At 33.0% G+C, this 21956-nt stretch overlaps 2 protein-coding genes across 2 annotated transcripts; one reads left to right on the top strand and one right to left on the bottom strand.

Annotated features, from left to right (window-relative positions):
• Positions 1-8470: 8470 nt before the first annotated feature.
• Positions 8471-13947, top strand: LOC108995011 (serine/arginine-rich SC35-like splicing factor SCL28). The gene is made up of 7 exons (XM_018970471.2): positions 8471-8862; positions 9060-9137; positions 9846-10010; positions 10156-10217; positions 10349-10388; positions 13101-13313; positions 13603-13947. The coding sequence occupies exons 1-7, from the start codon at positions 8678-8680 to the stop codon at positions 13610-13612; spliced, it is 753 nt and encodes a 250-aa protein (XP_018826016.1). The 5' UTR covers positions 8471-8677; the 3' UTR covers positions 13613-13947.
• Positions 13948-15085: 1138 nt separating this feature from the next.
• LOC108995013 (NADH dehydrogenase [ubiquinone] 1 alpha subcomplex subunit 8-B-like) lies at positions 15086-18003 on the bottom strand. The gene is made up of 3 exons (XM_018970473.2): positions 17824-18003; positions 17505-17709; positions 15086-15514 (listed from the first exon to the last, which is right to left on the bottom strand). The coding sequence occupies exons 2-3, from the start codon at positions 17690-17692 to the stop codon at positions 15382-15384; spliced, it is 321 nt and encodes a 106-aa protein (XP_018826018.1). The 5' UTR covers positions 17693-17709; positions 17824-18003; the 3' UTR covers positions 15086-15381.
• Between the last annotated feature and the right edge of the window lie 3953 nt (positions 18004-21956).

Genomic DNA, 21956 nt, shown 5'->3' with positions numbered 1-21956 from the left:
TGATATATATTCTACAGTTGATTGACGGAGAGATAAGCTTGAGGTTCTTCAAAATCCTGTATTGATGCATCATGTTCTTAGTTTTGGCTAAGAAGTGGTGATGATGATAGATATTGAAAGTATACAAATGATGGTAAATTTACTACTCAGTCAACATAGACCATTTTTAGAACCTAGCACTCTCCATTTTTTGCTTTTAAATATATTTGGAGTAGGAATCTTTTCTTTTACAAGTATATTTGGAGTAAGAATATTCCATTAAAATTTTAGATTTTGTATGAAAATTGTGAAATAATGGGGTAGCTTCGGACTTTAATGTTAAAAAATATGGTATAAGCTTGGCTTCTAAGTGTAGTTGCGATTGTGAGGGTGTAGAATCTGATTTACATATTTTTAATGATTATTCTTTTGTTGTATCTGTAGGGCATCACTTCTCACATATTTTTGGCATCTTAGATCTTCAACTTTAGGATGGAGACATAAATTGCTAACTTGGTGGTCGGTTTTTTGGCACAAATCAAATTCATATAATTGCTCAACTAGTTTCCTATTTAATAATTTAGGAGTTGTGGTTAGTAAAAAACTCAACCAAAAATGAAGGTGTAATCAAATCTGCTTATTGCATTATTTGAAAATTTGTGAAGTGGTTGCAATAATTAAATCTGATGATTAAACCATCAAGGAGCATAACAAGGCTAGGCGATGTTTCTATTTTAAATTTCTTGAGAATTACATTGTTGAAGACTAAATCAAAAAAATTTAACTTAATTCGCTGGTTGAATCTCTCTATTGGTAGAACGAAACTTAATATCGATGAGACCTTAAAAGGGAAACCCCAAACTTGCTGGCTGTGGTGGTATTATTCAAGATCACTATGGGCAGTTTATACATAGTCTTTCCATTCATTTGGGGATTCGTACAGATGTTTTTGCATAGACTTTCGTAGTTAAAACTGGTCTTTTTTTGTGTTACTAGCTTGATTTTTATGATGTTATTGTTGAGTCGGATGCATTACTTTTGGTTAATTGGTACAAAAATAAGAAAATACGCCCTTGCAGGTATGTGAATATTTGGGAGGATAAACTTGACTTTAACAAATTTATAAGTTTTGATGTACAACATATATACAAAGAAGATTATAATGATGTGGCATATGGATTAGCTAATGTTGTAGTTTCATGTATTACTCTGTCTTTTTTCCTCTATATGTATTGATAAAATCGGGGTATACTTCCTCTTCCTAAAATAAAAGTACTTAATATAATTTTATTATAAAAACCAAAAATAATAAATATAAAATTAATTGAGTTTATAAGAGCATGCATATACTAGCTAAGTCAAGCCTTTTATATAAATTGTATCGTATAATAATCTATAATAATTTTATATTTACGAAAACTCATATAATAAACGAATCGAATTGAAACGGAATTTTGATAGAATCAAGCAATCTCGTGACCACGACAAACCCCTTTATTATCCTAATTGCCATAATTTCAGGATGAAGCAATACACGCATCCATGCCATTGCTTGCAATAACATATAATTTAGAGTGATGCTACAGGTAGTCACTCTTTTATGTGCTACACATTACAAGCCGACGCGGTTAGCGTTTTATTTTACTTTTACCTCCGAGGTTTGAAACCCAATACTCGGTGAAAAATCATTCTAGAGGCTATATTTGAATGAGTAATGCTATACACATAATATATTGTATAATATATTACACAATAATATTATAAAATGAAGATATTTTTGTAAAATTATGTTTATTTTATAAGATATTTTATAAAAATACTTCTCATTTAAAACATAGTTGTATAAAGTATTGTAAAAAATATTGTGTATAAATCATTTACCTATTTTGGATATTGAGATGAGCTGTATTGAGTAGTGAATAATAATATTTTGTAGATCTTATTGAGATGAGTTTAACTTTTTTAAATTAGGATGAGTTTAACTTTTTAAGATGAAATGTATAAAATAGATTGAGATGAGTTTAACTTTTTTTGAAAAGTTCAAAAAATAATAAGATCTCATCAATAATTGATTTGAGATGAATTGAGATGGGTTGAGTTTGATTAAACAACCAAACACAATCTTACATTTTCATATATCCATTTTTGTTCAATTCCCTCTCAAAAGATTTTCCAAATCCACATCTTTTCAGCTATTTGTTTCTGTTCCCTTAGCATTTGGTTAGGTTAGAAGCTGGCTACACAGTAAGCTCCAAATTAAACATTTATTTTTCCGTTTTCCCCTATTTTGCTTTGAAATCACCATCATTCTGCCTTGAGTCCTTCCCGAGTTTCCATCATTTTCAAGCTAGAGATTAGAGGTGTTCATCCGGGTTCCAACCCGGGTATACTCGGACCGAAAATCGAGTTTCAAACCTGGGCCGAAACCCGGACCGGATTGGTCCGGATCAGACTCGGGCCGGAACCCAGGTGAATCCGAATTTTTCAAAACCCGAATTCCGGATAACCCTGAATTTTTTTTTTTCAAAAGCTTTTTTATTATTAATTAGACTTCAAAAAACCAATATCTCTTTCAGTCTTACTTCTTAATACAAGATAAGCTTATAAATAATTAATTAACTTTTTAACTAAATGCATGTATAAATAAATAAAAAAAGCAATATTCATCATGTAAAATACATGCAACATACAAGATGCAATCAATTACATATTACATTGTTTGAACTAATTTGCTAAAATATTACAAAATATATACATTACTTTAATCAACTTTAATACACAACAAATTGTTTGCAAAAAAATCAGAAATTTTTCCAGCAATTAGCTCTTCTTCCAACAATCACAGCATAATGGTTTTGACAAGCTCTCTTGACTGAATCAGAAACTAGTATTTGATGTTGTTGCACGCCATATGGGAAATGAGCATTTGTTACAACCTGTACAAACTAGAAGCAATATAATAGGTGAACATAAATCTGACAAAAATAACTAAAGATGGTATAGTTTCCCATATCAATAATTTTTCATCAATAGTAAGATATTCTAAATCGCTGATGTTCCCTGAGCATAATGGACCAAAAACGTGTACTTTTACAAAAACATGAATTAGTAGACGAATGAGAACATACCCAAAAAGAAACTTAAATGGAATATAATTAAACAGAAAATAAAAACTTTTTGAGTTCAAAAACAGGGAGTGGGGATGCTTAAAATGTCAAAAAGAGAGACCTAGAATAGAAATTCTAAGGGAGGGAACATGAAGACGAGGACTACTACCTCTTCGTAACTCCTGTGCATAAGGAGCAGCGATCTTTACAAAGGAAAATTTTGGATCAAAGATGTATCCTATACCTGTAAGCAAAGACTTCTATAGTCGGGAAAGAGCAGAGACCTCAAGTTAGTTGTGAGATTTCTTTGCTTGAAAGAAGCATTATAAAGCATTATAAATTAGCCACAATTCTACCGAGGAAAAAACATATTTTTCTTTTGAAAGGCCCAGTTTCAGTGCCAGGAGAGAGGGGAAAACCAGAGCAAAAGCTGAATATGGTCAGTAAACAACGAAGAAACAGACCTAGTTTTGATTGAAGTGGAAAGCTCCAAATCCAGCTCAGGAAGTCCTAATTTTGTACTTCAAACTGTATTTAAGCTCAACTTCAGCGAATTTAATAACGTTTTTCCCCCGGAAACAAACAAGAACCAAAAGCTACACATAAGGACTACATATTAAAGAAACCGAACCGAATTAACTATTTGCACAAGGACAAAAAATATAAAATATGCATAACAAATATTTATAAGAAAGAAAAAGAATCCAAAAAAATATGGTTTAGTATTTGAACGCCACAGTCAACCGTTAACGTCCCTCAGGTTACGCATGAGTCCATGACAGCCTTGGATGACATCATTAATCGATGGAATGGGAACTTTTTTTTTTCCTAATCAAAGATCTATTTTGAAATAAATAGTAGGATATAAGTGGATCAATGTATAATAAGAAATCCCACTTAAACCACTATAATATTTAGAAAAAAGTTTTCATTTTTTTAAGAAAAAAGATGATACACCAATTTCTTGATAACTCTCACTTATGACGAAAAAATACCTTATATAAGAGTGAATTTGGTGGTTACATTCATAATTCTAAAACCAAACTCCTAAAAATTATGCGAAAACGATTAAAAACAATAAAATATTTAGAATAAGAATTTATGAAAAAAAATTAATTAATATCTTAAGTTGGAAATATTTACACAAACCTAATTAAAGAAAAAAAATGATGAATGAATTGTCGAACTCATATTTCTCCACATCGTATTGTAATATGTGAAGATACATTATATTAAGCACTAGGATAAGCACTATAACATATTAAGAGTTTGGCTTTGTTTTCTTTCAGATTATTCCATTCAAACATTCACATCAAAATAAATCCAAAATCAACGGAGAGAACAAAAATCCAGTTGCAGAAAGCAAGCCAAGACATGAAAAAATAGCAGATATAGCAAAATAACAGCGTATAACAGACCCAAATAAATAAATAAAACCTCATATTTAAAAACAAACCCAAAACAGATTCTAAACCTTCCCCACATGCTTACACATCTAAAACAATTGTCAAAAAACACAGATTTGGAAGTGTAAAGCATGGATTTTGGGAATATTTCCCAAAAAAGGAAATACGAACCTTCGGTTTGTCAAGAAGAACTAAAACAGAGACAATATTTCACGATCCAAATCGAAATAATAGCACCAACATAGAGAGTATGTGAAATGGAAAAAAACTAACATTGGTTGTAGAAGTCGACGACGAAGCGAAAAAGTAGAAGACGACGGCCACGAGCTAGGGTTTTAGCACGAGAGAGAAAGAGAGAGAGAAGAAGACTACGGAGCCACAAGTGAGAAACTCGAAGAAAAGAGAGAGAGAGATGGGACAGATGAAAGCTAAACCTAAGAAAGAAGATGAATTGCGAAGATGAACTCGAAGAGAAGGCTTGAAGAGAGAGGTGTATCGGTTGAAAGCTAAACCTAAGAAAGAGATGAACGGGCAACTGGTACTTGACGAAGCCTTTTGTTTTTAGGTATAAATGTGGGTTCCGGATTGGAAATCCGGACCGTATAGGTCCGGGTTTTATAATCCAGATTTCGGCCCGGATTTGGCCGGAACTCGGATCCGAAAAGCGGGTATCCTGGTTTCGGACCGGGCCGGAAAAAAATCCAGCCCGGATGAACAGTCTAACTAAAGATCTTCAAGCTATTGGGTAGAAAGACCCTCCTGTACATGATCGGGTGAAAAATAAATCATTTTTTCCTTTTCTGCTTTAGAATCCTTCCTTGGGGCATTTATCGTAAGCTCGTAGCTCTGACTCGTTTACTCACAACTCCAACACTATAGACAACTTCATCTCCAATCTCTGACGATCTCATATCCAACCTCCTCTCCTAAAAGGGTATTGCTTGAAGGAGGTGCATATGCCTCTATCAGATTGAGGAAATGATTAAAGTGAAAACGACATAGTACATTACAAGCTTGCCTAAGGTGGGGGAGGATGGACCACCTAGTAAAGTTTGTACTTTACATTAGTCGCTCAAGTCGTTGGCTTGAAATCTTTCAGGGTTTCAATTTTTGGAAAGATGATTGATGACGTTTTCTTATGTAAACAAATCTGTATTTTTTATGTGTACGTATAGCATTTTCCTATTATTTAAGAGAGAGATATATATATATATATATATATATATACTAGCAGTAGGTAACGTCCAAGGGATGTTTGCCTAATTTTTATTTTTATTTTTTTTTATCTAGTGATTGAGGAAATATTTTTTTAATGATGTTGTAAATTTTTTTTATTTTTTTAAAAATATTTATGATGATTAAAAAAATACATGAAAAAAAGAAAAGAAAAATAAAAAAATGAAATACACATTCAGGACATATTTTCGGACTATTTTTTAGTTAATTGTAGCAGTTCTCTTTAGTTAATTAAGAATATTATCATATTTAAATTATGTTAAAACTCTAATTACTTATATAGTTATACTTTTTTAAAAATATTTAACAAAATTTCATAAATTATTTAATGATGAAATATTAGTATTTTATAAATTAAATTTGATAATTTATTTATGATATGATATTTATATGTTAATTATCTATTTTAAATTAATTTAAATCAGTATTTAAATTTTTAACATTTGATCAAATTTGGAGAGTTATGATGAAGGGTTAGATTTAAATCTTAAAAAATTTCATTTTCGTCTCGCTTTCTCTTTCTCCCTCTCTCACGTTTTTTTTTTTTTACCTAGTGATTAAGGAATTGTTTTTTAAAGATGTTGTGAATTTTTTATTTTTTTAAAAATGTTTATGATGATTAAAAAAATACATGAAAAAAAAAATAAAAATAAAAAAGTGAAATACACATTCAGGACATATTTTCGGACTATTTCGGTAGCAGTTCTCTTGTAATAATTTTTGTGATATTTTGTGGTGATTTTGTAAAGATGATTGCTATGAAGATGTAGAGATGGACGAAGAAGGGAAGCGTAAAATAAGAATACTATTTATCATTGTTCATTACTATTCATCTTACTATTCATCAGACGATACACACTTTTAAATATAAGGAGATATATATACGCACACATATATAAAAGGTTAATTGGCATCCTAGTATAGTAAGGTCGGCAATGACAGAAGCGTCAAATCGGCCAGACGACAGTAATTAATTAGTTCATATTTTTTTATTTTATTTTCTATTTTTACTAGTTATTTGATTCAGTGATTGCGCTGATCACTAAAATGGACTTGGTTATTTTGAAATTAGTGGTACTTGTGTAAAATCCTATATGGCGTAAGATTTTCTAATTGATAAAAAAAAAGCACATTTGCCACATCTGTCAAATTGAAAAAAAAAATAAAGTGTAATTTCAAATATTAAAATAGTCTAATGTATAAGAATAAAATTATTATTTATTTATGTTTATCATTTATTATAAAATTTAAATTATATTAAAAATTCAAATTAATTATATAGTTTTTTTCTCTTAAAAATGTACAGTAAAATTTCATCATTTATTTAATGATGAAAAATTAGTATTTTATAAATTAAAGTTGATTTTTAGTGTATAATATAATAAACAGTAATAGGATATGCGAAAAAAACATGCGAAGAAAAAAAAATAGCTTCTTTATTGTTCATTTAAAACTCAAAAATTAATATTTTTTCTCCCTTTTTCTTTTTTCCTCTCTCTCATTTCCTACGCACGAATGCAGTATTACGTCGCACATTGGTATTGACACGGACAAACCCAAAGAAAACAAAAAAAACAAAAAAAACAAAAAAACTCTTTACCGTTCATTACTGTTCATCATACTGTTGATGAACAGTAATAGAATATGCGAAAAAACATGCGAAAAAAACAGCTACTTTACTGTTCATTACTGTTCATCAACAGTAATAAACAATACACATATAGACGCTTTTAAGTAATAGGCAAATACTAGCGGTGGTAAACGTGCAAAGCACGTTTGCCACATCTGCCAATTTGAAGAAAAAAATAAAATGTAACTTCGAATATTAAAATAATCTAATGTATAAGAATAAAATTATTATTTATTTATGTTCATAATTTATTATGAAAGTTAAATTATATTAAAAATTCAAATTAAATAGATAGTTTTTTTTTTTCTTAAAAATGTACAGTAAAATTTCATCATTTATTTAATGATGAAAAATTAGTATTTTATAAATTAAAGTTGATTTTTAGTATATGATATAAAATTATTCTCTTAAAAATGATCAGTAAAACTTTATCTTTTATTTAATGATGAAAAATTAGTATTTTATAAATTGAAGCTAATTTTTAGTGTATGATAGAATATTTATATTTTAATTATCTATTTTATGTTAGTTTAAATCAATATTTAAACTTCTACCGTTAGATTAAATCTGAAGATTAAAGATGAATGGTGAAATTTAAAATCCAAAAATTAATATTTTTCTCCACTTTTCCTTTCTTCCTCTCTCTCATTCCCATGCACGATTGTGGTATTACATCGCACATTGGCATTCACACGGACAAAAAAAAAAAAAAAAAAAACTAAACAAATATGCGAGAAAAAAAAAACTTTTTTCACTGTTCATTACTGTTGATGAACAGTAATAAGATATGCGGAAAAAAATCATACGAAGAAGAAGAAGGAAAAAAAAACTCTTTTGACTGATTATTACTGTTGATGAATAGTAATAAACAGTACATGTATAGACGCTTTTAATGAATAGGCAGATATTCGTCTTTAATGTCAGATATCAATAAGATTCAGGATAACGGGTCTCGAAACAAATGGTTCAGGCCCACATTGGGCGGCATACGGCCTTAAGTCCAACATAACAATGGGCCGAATTAAGGCCCAGAGCAAAGGGCTTCAGGCAATCACTGACTCATTGCTCACTGTATAGTAGCCGCTTTAGTTTCCCACGACCTTATCCCCTCCCTCCAAAACTTTCCAAACGACGCCCAACACACGTCTATATTATATCGAGCGCATCTTTCCCCCCCTTTTCCATGGTTTAGGGTTTGGGTCAGGGGTTAGGGTTGGGGTTTTGTATCTGTGATCCGTGTTCAAAGTTCAAGCCCTCTCCACTCCGAGGGTTTCTCAATCGGCTTTTAATCGCGAGCAAAAGTAAGAGAATCTGCAGCAATGGCGAGGTACAGGAGCCGTAGCAGAAGCTACAGCCCTCGCCGGCGGAGCAGAACCCCGCCACGCGGTCGCAAGCGATACGAAGATGAACCTCGCGATCGCTATCGAGAAGGCAGATCCTACAGAGACCGTCGCTCCCCGGCTCCTTCTGGTTTGCTGGTCCGCAATCTCCCCCTTGACGCAAGGTATTTTCCTTTCTTCTTCAGGTCTTTTTCTCAATAGAAAATTTTGTATTATTGTCCCTGTTTTGTGGTGTCCGATCATCGTGATATTATTTCTCTTCAAATTTCAACTCTAACTATTTTCTAAACTCTTAATGTAATCAGCGAATACTCCACTTTTAAAGAATGAAATGTTTGAGATTTTGAACTACGATGTGCAGGACAGAAGACCTGAGGATTCCATTCGAGCGATATGGTCCCGTGAAGGATGTTTATCTACCAAAGAACTACTATACCGGGTATGTTTTTCGTCTGCACTATATGTGTTGGCTGTTGGTTGCTTATTGTGTGTATTGCACTGGTTGATTTGATTGATTTAATCTGTTTGATCAAGAGTCACACTTTGAATGATTTGCTTTGTCAAGGTAAGTTTGTTGAAAACTTGATTGGGAGATTAATATACATATATTATAGTTCTCAGTTCATATATGCCGTCAAGTTAAGTTACTTGTAGCAAGTGCCTAGAGATGTATCTAGGTGCTGTCCTTATGTTTTGTTTCGTAATACAGCAACCCATTCATTGTTTTGTAGGTTTTATGCTTAAAATCAATCAACAATGGTTCCACTGCTCACTACTATATCTCTTTGTACGCAGATCATTTATGAGTTCTCAAGTAACATTAAAAATTATTTTCCAGAGTTGAAAGCATGTCTAATATTGAAATATTGGTTTGAAACTCTGAATAAAATACACTATAAGTCATGGCATATTCAAGAATATAAGGATATAGATGAGTTTGGTGCTACATATCTATTGTAATATTTGTGTGGTAATGTTTATGTGTGTGAATGTGTATAAGTGTGCATGTTGAAAACGGTATAATTCATTAAGCAAATATTTTCGTGAAAACGGAAAATTGTTTATTATTTGTTGACGTTGTGGTCCAAGTTCTTTATACAGTTAATTTGAGGGAGTGAATCATGTTTTTTTTTTTTTGTACATATAGGGAGCCACGAGGCTTTGGATTTGTGAAGTACCGTTATGCTGAAGATGCTGCAGAAGCAAAACAACAACTGAACCATACAATTATTGGTGGACGTGAAATAAGAATTGTGTTTGCTGAGGAGAACAGAAAAACACCTCAAGAAATGCGTGTAACTTCCCGTACAAGGTATAACAACATTTCAGTTATTTTCAATTTTCCAGTAAGGCCTTTTTGGTGTCTGGAATCATCTTTGAAATTGTGATAAACTGTTTACCTTATCAAGCGCCTGCTGACTCTGTTTTACATTCCTACCCTGTACACCTAAAAAAAGTGGTAGATATGGAGGAAGCAGAAGGAGAACTCCACCAAGGTCTCCTAGACGCCGATACCGCTGTTAGTTTGAACCTTCGCTTTTGCAATCAATTTATTTTTATGAAGTTGGAAAAGTATTATTTGTAGTTCTTTTGTGAAAAGAACTGTTTGTTGCTTTAAATTCCTGCTAAACTTATTTTTACTCCTCACAGCTTACTCAAGGTCACCTACACCAGCTAGGCATGACTCAAGGTTTGGATTTTATCTCTTAGAAGACTTTCCATTAAAAATTGGGGATTGTTGTTGTTTTTGTCATTCTTAATACTTTCATGCTATATGTCACCTCCTAAAAAAAAAAACTTCAATGCTATATGCACTGAAAAAGAAATTCAGTGCTACAATGCTTGGAGTACTATTATGGTTCTTTTAATCTTTTTGGTGCCATGGGGTATGCACAACTGCTTTGTTATAATCCTCTGCATATTCTGTTTGTTCATTTCATTTGTTGTGGTCAGGCAAAAGTTTTGAGTCGATGAATTATTATTGGATTCTCAGTATCCATACCTATAAAAAATAAAATTAGATTCTCAGTATACATTGTGCCTTTCTTTGTTATATATGGCAGCATAGACTGTTACTCCTATTGATATATATATATATATAATATTTTTACTTATCAAAAAAAATATATGGCAGCATAGATTCATGGCACAATGCGTATGTTTCTCCTATATGCCTAGAACTTATGTGACATTGCCCGATAAAACATGAACAAGTTGTTTGGAACATAGTGGGTAGATAGAATTTCAAAAAAATATTATTGTTGCCCATGCGATAATAGTCAACTCAACTTAACAAAGCCATACATCTGACCAACGGTGTTGCTTTCATTGTCCATTTGCTACAAACCTTGTCCTGTCTCTATGCTCTGGGTTTGCTATGTAAGGCAGAAAACTAATGGATGCTACCACTGCTTTGGTTATGTAATGCAGTACGTCAAATGCATTGAGTATACATGTAAATTTATATTTGTAATGTGAGCTTAAAATTTTAGTACACGTTTGGTTTAAAAAACTTGTGGAATATTTTATAGCTTCCAATTCAACCATCTCTTAAACACCAAAACTATTTTTTTTTTAAATTTTCTGTAAAAAAACTCTCATCTAACCAGGTGTGTCAATTTCTATGTCCCCCCAATCCCCAACCCAAAAAAAAAACAAAAAAAAAAAAAAACGAAACACAAAGGATTAATCTCAAAAAATTGCATCTCGCTAAAATTTTTCCAAACATATTCTCGATTGACCGCACCACTTTCACAATCAAATATGTCTCAAGAACTAAAATTTCCAACTAGCATTCCCAAATGTTAGTCCTATTTGGGCAGACTGGTTTCATTTGGTAAGAGAAAGGATCATACGGAAACACTTGCAGGATATCTGTTTTCATAGATGATTGATTTGATACATAATTTTATTTCAAAACCATCTTGAGAATCAGTATACAGGTTTAATTTTGAACTGCTATAATTAAGATCAATCATTGCTAGCAATAATGACACAAAACTAATGCTAATGCTAGTCTATTTGATGTTTGAAAGCTATTTCCTGATGCCTTCCATCTCTGGCAATTTGTTATCCTGTTATGTTTTATCTGTATTATTTTCTTTTGTTATTATTTCTTGGTGAATTGTATAGTTCTGTAATACTTCCTAAGGAGAAATTCTTTTTTATATCTTCACAACAATGATGGCATATGTACTGAAGTTGCAAAATGGTTAATATAAGGGATTTTGTCAAATGAGGATTGCAGTTCTTTCTTTCTTTTTTTCCCTTTTGGTGCGAGATTGTGAAAATCCTGCTGCTTTACTTTTGGGATCTTGGAAAAATTTTAATTCTTACCAAGAGAAGAAATCTCTGAAAGTTGAACCCTTGATGAATTCCTATGTTGTGACTTTTGCCATAAGGAGTTTGTTGTCTCTTGGACATAATGTAGCACGTGTTGCAATGAATAATATCTGCTGGTGCCCTTTTTATGCAGACATTAAAGTGAAAAGGGAGACTTCAAAGACTTCGGGATTAATAAAAGATTAACTAGAAAAGAGAGCTCAAAGTGATGGGAAACTTGCTTACATTTCTATCAAATTCCATCAATTGACTTATCTATAATCTCGCCTTCATCAGCTATTTTGTACACAACTTGCATGGGCTTACTTTCCTCCAAATTTTGGTTTGTGAGGCTTGCTATCGTTGAATGAACTTGACTAAGATAAATCGGTGCAAGAGATGATTCTATCACAATAATACTTTATATTTTCTTATTTAAGCTGCTCAAGTAATTTTCTTTTCATAAGAAATTTGTTGTGTTTGATATCTTGTTTTGCATATACCATCCAGTTAAGAAAGAAACATTGAGCCAATATTTGGCCAAAGAAAGAAATCATCTTCAAAGAAGGGAAGCAATTCAAAGTTTTTACTGGTAGAGATATGATGACATTGTCCAAGAAAAAGATAGTTTGAGGTTTTAGAAAGTTGGGGCCAAGAGAGCTATGAAGTTATCAGATGCTGTTCACCCAGTGCATCATTATAGAGCTTAACTGTCACTGTTTGGATCCAAGTGTCATATTTTTGTTCAGAAATCTTGGGAAGGTGCAGGTAAAGGTCATATTTTGATCATTAGATTTTGCTGAGGATACGAGTGAAAACCTTCTATCTAAAAGCAAAGCATCTAATTTTGATTCCGATGACTAACTCTGCTGAATTAATTTTGTTTATGGAGCTTTATGGTTTGTGAATTGGACTTCTATCTGTTTGTGAAAAATAGAGATGCTTCTAGTTGGTGTGATTTTTCAGTAAGATATATATTTATATATATCTGTTTTTTGTCCCATGTGCTGATTTATATGCTGTTTTTCTTCTTATTTTGTTTTATTTTTTAAATAACTTTTGTTCCTTGCCATTGATACAGGGACCGTGGGGCTAGGGATGATTATCGTTCACCAGTGCATTCTAGGTCAATTTCACGATCTCCTCCACGTGATGAGAGGGACTATAGAAGGTCCCTGAGTCCAAGGGAAAATGGTCGGAGTCCTCGTGCTGCAAGAGATTATGCACCGAGCAGGTCACTGAGTCCGAGGGGTAATGATCACAGTCCTTCAAGATTTCGGTCACGATCCTACAGGTAGAATGTTTTTCCGTATGTATTCATGATCGGCTTCTATATGAACTGGTATTGAAATACATTCTAGTGCCATCTAAAGCACATCCTACAATCATTATCATTATTATCTGTGGGGCTAGGGATGATTCAACGTATTGGATCTTTCAAGGTCCCATTGGCGCGAATGGTATGGGTTGGTGATGATGGGTGATTGAAGATTAGCCCCCTAGAGAGAGAACTTTCCTTTTATCAATTTTGCATTGGTTAATTGAGAAGAAAGGTGACCGTTCCTTTGATTCTTACCATGCAGTCCTCGCTGATGGCTGTTGCATGTTGCTGGTCATGTGGTGCTCCTCACAGGATCAGAGCGTATTTAGCGCCATTAATTTGGCTGGACAACGACTGTGCGTTCTTGTATTCTGTAAGAGCACAAGTATTGTGGATATTACTGTTACTGCACGGACGTGTGTTGTCGGATTGAGTCCGTTTTGTTTGTTAGTTAAGTGGGTGCTTGTAATTTTTGGAGGATCGTTTGTATGGTTGGTTTAGTTCTTTAGGATTTGTTCCGTGCTTTTGGGGTGTGCTAAAATGGCATTTGACCTGGTTACCTTTAGCAACTACGTGGGAGTAGATTATTTGTAGTACAATTTGCATACTCTGGTTTCTTGTTTAAAACAAGTTTTTTTTTTTTTTTTTTCTGCGTAAAATATTTTTGACTGCAATTAATTCCTTGTGGGCTGGTGCTTGCCACCTGTCCTATGAATGATAGATGTGTGTCCGTCATAGGGCATGCTAGTTGAAATAATGAGGTTACACATTTCCACTTAACTTTTTAAATAAATAAAAAATTCAAGATATATATAACAGTATTACGAAACAGGAAATTATGAGGGGTAGGGGTCTGAACAAACAGCATATAGCAAAAGAGATTTTAGAAGTATGGGGAAATTTCACGTTAAAAAGCTGGTTTGGTCTTTGATGGTATTTGGCGTGAATGAGTCGTCCTGTTAATAGGTGTTGAGAACTTGAGATGGTGGCTGGAAATCACGGAAGGTTTCCACTAATACATTCTCTGCATTGTCGGGGGCAAGAGATGAGGGTATGAACTATGGTTAACTATAGCAGAAGAGAAGGTTGATCCCGCTAAGGCGGTGAGATCTTAGGAGCTTAAAAAAAAAAAAAAAAAAATAGATGGTAGTGATAATCGGTTGGATTGTTTTGTTTAGACGGTTGCATAGAGGGTGTCACGTTACATTCACACTGAAATCTCACTATCACTGATTCACTGTGTAGCGAGACACACTACCTCGTGTCCTTGCGATTTGAGGTCTATTTATCAAGAAGCTTGTTTTTATGGATTATTTCTTGGGAAATGCTATGCATCTGCCCCACACCGGCACACATTTCACCTCACTTTTTTTTTTTTTTTACACTCAATAGGTTGAGTGTGTGCCGGTGTGAGGCAGATGCATATATTTTTCTTTATTTCTTAGTCTCTGATATGGTAATGATGTAGCAGCTCGTTTTCCACCCTTTTTTTTTTTTTTTTTTCAATTATTTGTTCTGAGAAATTATAATTTCCCGATGAAAAATAGCCCTTTGTTTTTAAAGACAACGTGCACTACCCTATAACTACTGGCTGTTGGGTACCAGAACCTTCTTATTATAATTCTCCAATAGTTTTGGTGACTTCCTGGTAGATTATCATCAGAAGTACTTCTAATGTCCTAGTACTTCTGGTGCACGCTCAAGTCTTGTAAGCCATTCGCTCACTCTCTCATCAAGGAAAATAATAATAATAATAATTATTATTATTATTTTAAATGCTTCCGGAACAGAAACAGAAGGGAAAAAAAGGTCTGTCATTACATTTTAGAAAATGGATGCTCATTCATCAATAATTATGCTTGAAAAGACGGCAACGTCGTCCAGACCTGGAAGCATTTCCTACGGAAAATTTGAACAGTGAACATGAAAAATGGGTGACAATCTCCACGCCGAAAAACATGCTTAATTAAAACTGTATGCAACAACAGTACTTGCTCAATGCAAACTTCCGATGTTATTGTGACCACGGGATTGGCTTGTCTCATTCCAAAGGACATGCTTTCTCAAATGCTTGCTGCTCTTTGCGACATAAATCAAACTCATTTGTGTTGTAATACATGCATCCAACATATGCATCCATCTCTTTTGTGCACCTCTGGTGAAGATCTTTCAGCCTGCAGGGCGGCCAAAAATCAGATCATTTGGAAATGATGTGCACAAATGATGAACCAAAAAGTCTAAAAAACTTTCATGCTAATGTTTTAACATATTTCTTCCCAGCAAATACTATAAATTATCAAGAACCATAAATAAATATCCAAATTCTCTTGAGGATTATGCAACCTGAACAAACTATGTAATTTTACCCATATGGATATCTAAAAACAAACAGGTAGTTACAGGCCTAACAAATTATAGCCGAATATATACTAGGCCGAAAGGAGGCTCAGTAGAAAGGTTGTCTCGTCCTTTATAATAAATAAGCATGAGGAAAAGGGGGAAAATTTTTTAACATGCTAGTCCAGCATACAAAAGAAGCTTGATGATGAATAGTTGGATAAATCATTTGTAGACATACCCTTCAAGGGCATAGAGGAAAAACCAGGGAAGTGTCTGACTCCCTAAATTATGTTACTTCAAGATTCAGAATTGAGCTTCATATGGTAAGATATGGTAAGATATGAAATTATTTGATGAACTACAAAAGTAATTCACCCTCGTAAGCCTACAGATTACTTTATTGTATGTCACCTTCATAATAGTAAATGATCAAGTACTATTCGTGTAGGATGTGTGTGACACACGATAGATCATCCTCCTGGCCCATTTGGATTAAAGGAATGCAAGCTTTTCAGTCAAAGGGGATTCTAACTTTCTTCTCCAATTTTTTTTTTCCATATTGTAAATTTATAATTTGGTGGGTGCACCGATGACATACACCATTCACCTGCTTGCGATGTCGGGGGAGGGGAAATTTTCATTTTGTAACCCCCAACTATGCATTTTTTTCAAATTAAATCACAAAAAACCAAAACCAATTGACAGCAAAAGGACCATTTTTTTTTTATAATTAACAAAAGGACCATTTTGTAACAGATCACTGAGGAAATACAATTAGTAGTAAGAATAACCTTGGCAACTGAGCATGGTGTCATTAAATTACAAAAGGAGCAAAGACAAAAAAGTTTTGCTGCTTACAAGCTTGGTGTATCAACATACTACTTGTTGTGGGACCAACTTCAGTGGGGTGTTGGATGTATCAAAAAACAAACTTGCCAATATATTTTCAAGACATAATGGATTAAAGAAGAACCCTAGAATCGTTGAAGCGGTTTTAAAACAGATTCAAATATCCAACAGCATAGATGAGATTTGATATTTTTTTTCAAATAAAAGGTACCTAAGGCAAAATAAGTTTAAGATTTTCTTCAAGAGTTATGTAACAATTTATTTAACCAATTAATGCTGATAATAACCCACCCGTGGGTAGCCCAAGTGGTAAGGGCGAACGTGTGTGCATGAGCCCCATGCCATAGGTTTGATTCTCCCTAGGATGAGGGATCAAACTACGATTTAAGTGGGATGCCATGGAGGTGGGTTGCTGTGCTAGTCTACCTGGGGGTTAGGTTCCATGGGTGAGAATGAGCCTTATAAGAATCAAGCGGTACAAACCTAAATGTCGAAATGCAGTAAATGGTATATATTTCTACTGCTTTAGCCGATTTATAACAAGAATCCTCGCATTGAAATGTTGCCTAGACCAAAGAACTTCAACAGAAAGAAACAAAACAATTACTAAAAGAAAATCCAAATTCAGAGTTCAACTTAGAATGATATTTCAGCAGAGAAAACCAAATCTCCACTTAATTGCCACGAATTCCGAAGAAAGTCTAATAGTTTAACAAAGCTGAAACTCTCAAATATTTCTGGTCTTTCTAGTTTCTATTTTCTTTGATAGGTAATCGAAAAAATATCATTTCTTCTTTAACATTTTACTTCATCCTACAGTCTCAAATTTAAAAAATGTCACTACTCAATACGTGGATTTCCTTTCTTCTTTAACATTTACCCAGCGACCAAACAGAACACAAATTGAGATAAAAAGGGACGCAAATCAAATCAAATAAAATGAAAAGAGTAAACAAAATCATAAGAGAGCATTACAGGCCAAGGACGCAGCGAGTGACTTGGTGGCCTTTGTCGAGGCATTTCTCGGGGTTAGGATCCTGCTTCTTGCACTTGAGGAAGGCCACGTTCTCCGCTTGGCATCTGAGCGATATGTGCTTGGATGACGATGTCAGAACTGCCGATGTCGGGATCGGATCTCCCGATGCGTCGATTGCGCTCGCCATATCCTATTCTGATTAATCTGTAGGCATACTAAAAATCAAAGCCTTGACAAACAGCTTACATTTCTGTTTGGCTACCGAGAAAAGAAAAGGAAAATCTAGGAATTTTTCGGAGTCTGAAACTGTCGTTTTACCTGTTAGTATGTCCTGGACGAGTTTTCTCTACCGAGAAACAACTCCGGGGAGGGAGGAAAAATGAGAGCTTTGGAATTAGAGGGCACTGTGTTGTGTGTCTGCGAGAGCCGAGAGAAGGCAGAATGTGCTAACGTGCACCCCGACGATAAGTTGCACAATGCACATGTGGTGAGATTTATGAACTTTTGAGGCCATTTTTGTCATATTGTCCTTTTATTATTATTATTATTTTTTAAAATGTACCACGAACTGTTACTGCAAAGTTAGGCCCGATGATTATCTCATATAATCTGTACGGATGATATAATTTTATCTATTCAAACCGTTAATTTTATATCTTTATTTTATCTGTAAATTTTTAAATTTATCTTATTACTTTCTTATATAAATAGTAAAAAGAATCTCACACGATAAAAAAAAAAACATTTGTAATTAAAATAAAATAATCAATAAGTCATTATTAAAATAATATATTTTCAAGAAAAAATTGATAATTTTGTGTGCATTGAATAGAAGTGCATTTTAGAGTTTTATTAGAAAATAAACAAATCTACAACATAATTCATATACTTATTTATTACAATAATTAAAATTATTAAAATTTATAATTAGAATAAAAAATGACGAATTTCTTATATATAGAAAAATAAATAGATAAAAATATCTTTAAAAAAGAGAAATTATAAATTTTGACCAACAGCTTCCCAATATATTTTGAAATTTAAATTATTTTTTAAAATAATAATATCTTTAAGACTAATATCTTTTAAAAAAGAAAATTTATTTTTTAGAATTATAGAGTAATTTCGGCTAACAACTTCCTAATATATTTTGAGATTTAAATTTCTTTACGATAGTTTTTTTTTAATTACACATAAATATTATTTTTTATTAATATATTCATAATTATTACTCAATCATTGGTAGCATCCATCCCTTTATCAAAGAGTGCTTCTACACCCACACATGAGGGATCCCGTCCAGTGTGTTTCTTTCTTTCTTTCTTTTTTTTTTTTTGCTTTTTTTCATGTATTTTTTTTATCATTTTTAAATATATTTTTTAAAAAATTCACAATATCAATAAAAAAAATACTTACTTAAATCATTACATAAAAAAAAAAAACAAAAAAACAAAAAACCAGTTGGGATCCCAGCTGGGAATACCTAGTTATGATTTTAGTATTTTCCTTTATCAAATCTTAGAAAATCAAAACTATCTTATCTCATATCATTATTCAAACATACAATTTTTTACAAACTATCTTATTTCATCTTAACTCAAAAAATCTCACTATTATTTAAAATATCTTATATCATATCGATTGAACTATGTATCCAAACCAGGCCTTAATTTTGAATTTTTGGTGCCAGAATATTAGTTGGTTCAGTTTAATTTTTTTTCTAACAATTAAACTTTATTCAAATTAATACGAATAAGTAGCAACTACACTAGGGCTTGAAGAGGAATGGAATACACGTAAAGTGCATAGGGCTGAACATATATATAAGGAGTTGATTTAACAGTTTTAATGTGAAGATGATTTGTAGAATTGTAAGAGAGTTCTATTGGGGAATGAATCCTAGTGGACGGTGGAGATGTGCATGGCTTAGAGTTTGAGTAGGCAGTCAGTTAAAGAGTTTTAACACAAAGATGACTTGTAGAGTTGTATCCCTGTTGGAATAGGATGCCGACAAGTTCGAGTTCGAGTTCGAGTTCGAGTTGAACTTGATCACGATCATTTAAGAAGAGAGCTTGAATTTAAAAACATGATCTAATAATTCATCTGTATGAATGTGAAAGAAATAGTTCTCATTAAATCAACGGTTTTTGTAAGTGTAGAAACTTTTATTAATTTGTTCTTAACAATCTTAAGATACAACATATAGAAATAGTTTTATTCATATTGTGTTAATAAATATTTACAAGAAATATGAAAATATGCATTTTATAGTTTGTTCAATTCATTACTATCATGCATTATAATTATTGTTTAAAATCTGATCAAAACATTAATTACAATTAAATTGCATATACGTCAATAATAGGGGTGTAGAACCGGGCCGAATTTTTTTTTCCGGTTTGGTCTGAAACCCGGAAACCTGGGTCAATCGGAGTGGTCATCCGCCCGGATTGAACCCGGGAGGGTAGAAAATTCTTATACCCGCCCGGATCCGATTTTTAAACTAGATATCCGTAACCAGATTCTTTTCCCTCTGCTTGATCCCAATATGGGCTAAGAAATGAATTTACCCAACAAATTTTTTTGAGATCGATGCTCTCTCTCTCTCTCTCTCTCTCTCTCTCTCTCTCTCTCTCTCTCTCTCTCTCTCTCTCTCTCTCTCTCTCTCTCTCTCTCTCTCTCCCCCGAAACCCTAGCATCCCTAAACGAAATCTATCGCCGCCAGTGACTAACAGGGACCGTGGCTCAATTCTTCCTCAAATGTTCTGCATAATTGTTGCCCTCACTCTGAGGCTTCGGTCTCTCACCATTGTCTCTACCGAAGGCTATAAAATAAGATCCACAAGGTTTCCCTCTCTCTTTCTCTCTCGATTTAGTTCGTTCCTGTTTGGTTACTGAGGAAACTTGGGACAAATGGGTTTCAAATATGGTTACTCACTCTCTCATAGTGCAGCTTCTCCCAAATATGAGTTTACATTTTTGTTTGAGTTCATATTCATGTAAGCATCGTCGCTTTTTAGATGTAGATGTGGATAAATTAGATCTGGGTTTACGTTTTTGTTTGAGTCCATATCCATGAGAGCATCTATCGCTTTTTAAATGTAAATATGGATAGATTAGATCTGGATTTTAATTTTTGTTTGAGTTCATAACCATTTGGTTTGTGAATCTTGGTTGCCATTCTAGATTTGAATGTTTTATGGGGTTTTTGAAATTTCATAGTATATATTTGGTTTGTGCGAAATATTTCTGGCTTGGTTTTGAAGTTCTCGTAGATCTCTTGCATATCAGACTCGTTCAGCTAGCCAGTAGTGAATGATTTGAATCTGTTCTTGATTGTTTGTTTTGTCCTTTCTATTTATCGATAATATTTTGGTTTGGATTTGTGTCTGGGTTCTATTTGTTTTTTTGGATCTATTGGGACTATGTTCATTAAACGTTTTTCCCTATTTGGTTTGGATCTAGGTCTGGAGAAATCTGATCAGAAACCCCAACGCATACTCCAGTTTAATAGGCCTCACTTGATCTCTAGCCTCATTAAGGTATCTGTCTTTTCTCAAGAAGTGAATTTCATGACCTGCTGAGATGATTATTTTGTGTGAAGTTCATGAGAAAACTGTCCACATGACTCAAACTATGAACTACATTTCTTCACACCATTATTTCTCTTTCTATTTCTCTTATATGAGCTTTAGAGAAGACAATGGTGGGGTGTGAAAGGTGAAGAGAAACATTGTGTTTTGCATCTTCCATGGCTTGCCATTTTGCTTATTATACTTTCTCACTATCCCTTTTTTTCTCTAATATATATGCATATCAATTAGGATATGATTTTTTTACTAATTTCTTGATTTCCAATTTTTTGTTTTCCACAATTGAGATGAAGATTGAAGAGGATAGGAGCTCGACCTCAAATGTTTTTCCATAGTTCTTTGTTGCTGCTTTTAAATTTTTTACTATTTGTTCCTTGTAAACAACAATATAAAGTATGTAATGTATTGTGAATGTTGATGTCTATTATTATTTATTTTTTTTTACAAAAAATTGAATATGCAATAAAAAAAAGTTAAAAAAAATGCCTAAAACAGAAAAATATGGTATTAAATCTGGATACGGGTCCAAATTTGGATGAAAAAGCCTTCTAAAAAGTGTTAAGTTTTTTTAAAAGAAAAGCATTTAAAAAGTGGTAAAAACATATTTTTTTTTTAAAAAAAAAAAACCCATAAAAAAAAAAGTCTAGATATCCGGTTTGAAACCGTATATCCGGGTTCAAATCCAGATATCCGCCCAGATTTCAATCTGATTTATCCGGGCGGATATCTGCCCGCTTTTAAAATGCTGAATCTAGATCAGGATCATCTTGGATCTCCGGATCCGGATCCGGATGCACAGCCCTAGTCAATAATAACATTTAAGTTATTTAAGAAAAGTTATTATTGTATGGCTAACCA

The sequence above is a fragment of the Juglans regia genome, chromosome 7 (assembly GCF_001411555.2).
Source record: "Juglans regia cultivar Chandler chromosome 7, Walnut 2.0, whole genome shotgun sequence".
NCBI lineage: Eukaryota > Viridiplantae > Streptophyta > Magnoliopsida > Fagales > Juglandaceae > Juglans > Juglans regia.
The sequence above is the reverse complement of the archived record's forward strand: the minus strand, read 5'-3'. Positions and strand labels throughout refer to the sequence as shown.

Excerpts from the sequence above, each read along its gene's own strand:
- LOC108995011 (XM_018970471.2), top strand. The coding sequence starts at position 8,678 with ATGGCGAGGTACAGGAGCCGTAGCAGAAGCTACAGCCCTCGCCGGCGG. Across the intron at positions 8,863-9,059 it reads AATCTCCCCCTTGACGCAAG|GACAGAAGACCTGAGGATTC; the intron begins GTATTTTCCTTT and ends TACGATGTGCAG. Across the intron at positions 10,389-13,100 it reads CCAGCTAGGCATGACTCAAG|GGACCGTGGGGCTAGGGATG; the intron begins GTTTGGATTTTA and ends CCATTGATACAG.
- LOC108995013 (XM_018970473.2), bottom strand. The coding sequence starts at position 17,692 with ATGGCGAGCGCAATCGACGCATCGGGAGATCCGATCCCGACATCGGCA. Across the intron at positions 15,515-17,504 it reads ACTCGCTGCGTCCTTGGCCT|GCTGAAAGATCTTCACCAGA; the intron begins GTAATGCTCTCT and ends GCCGCCCTGCAG.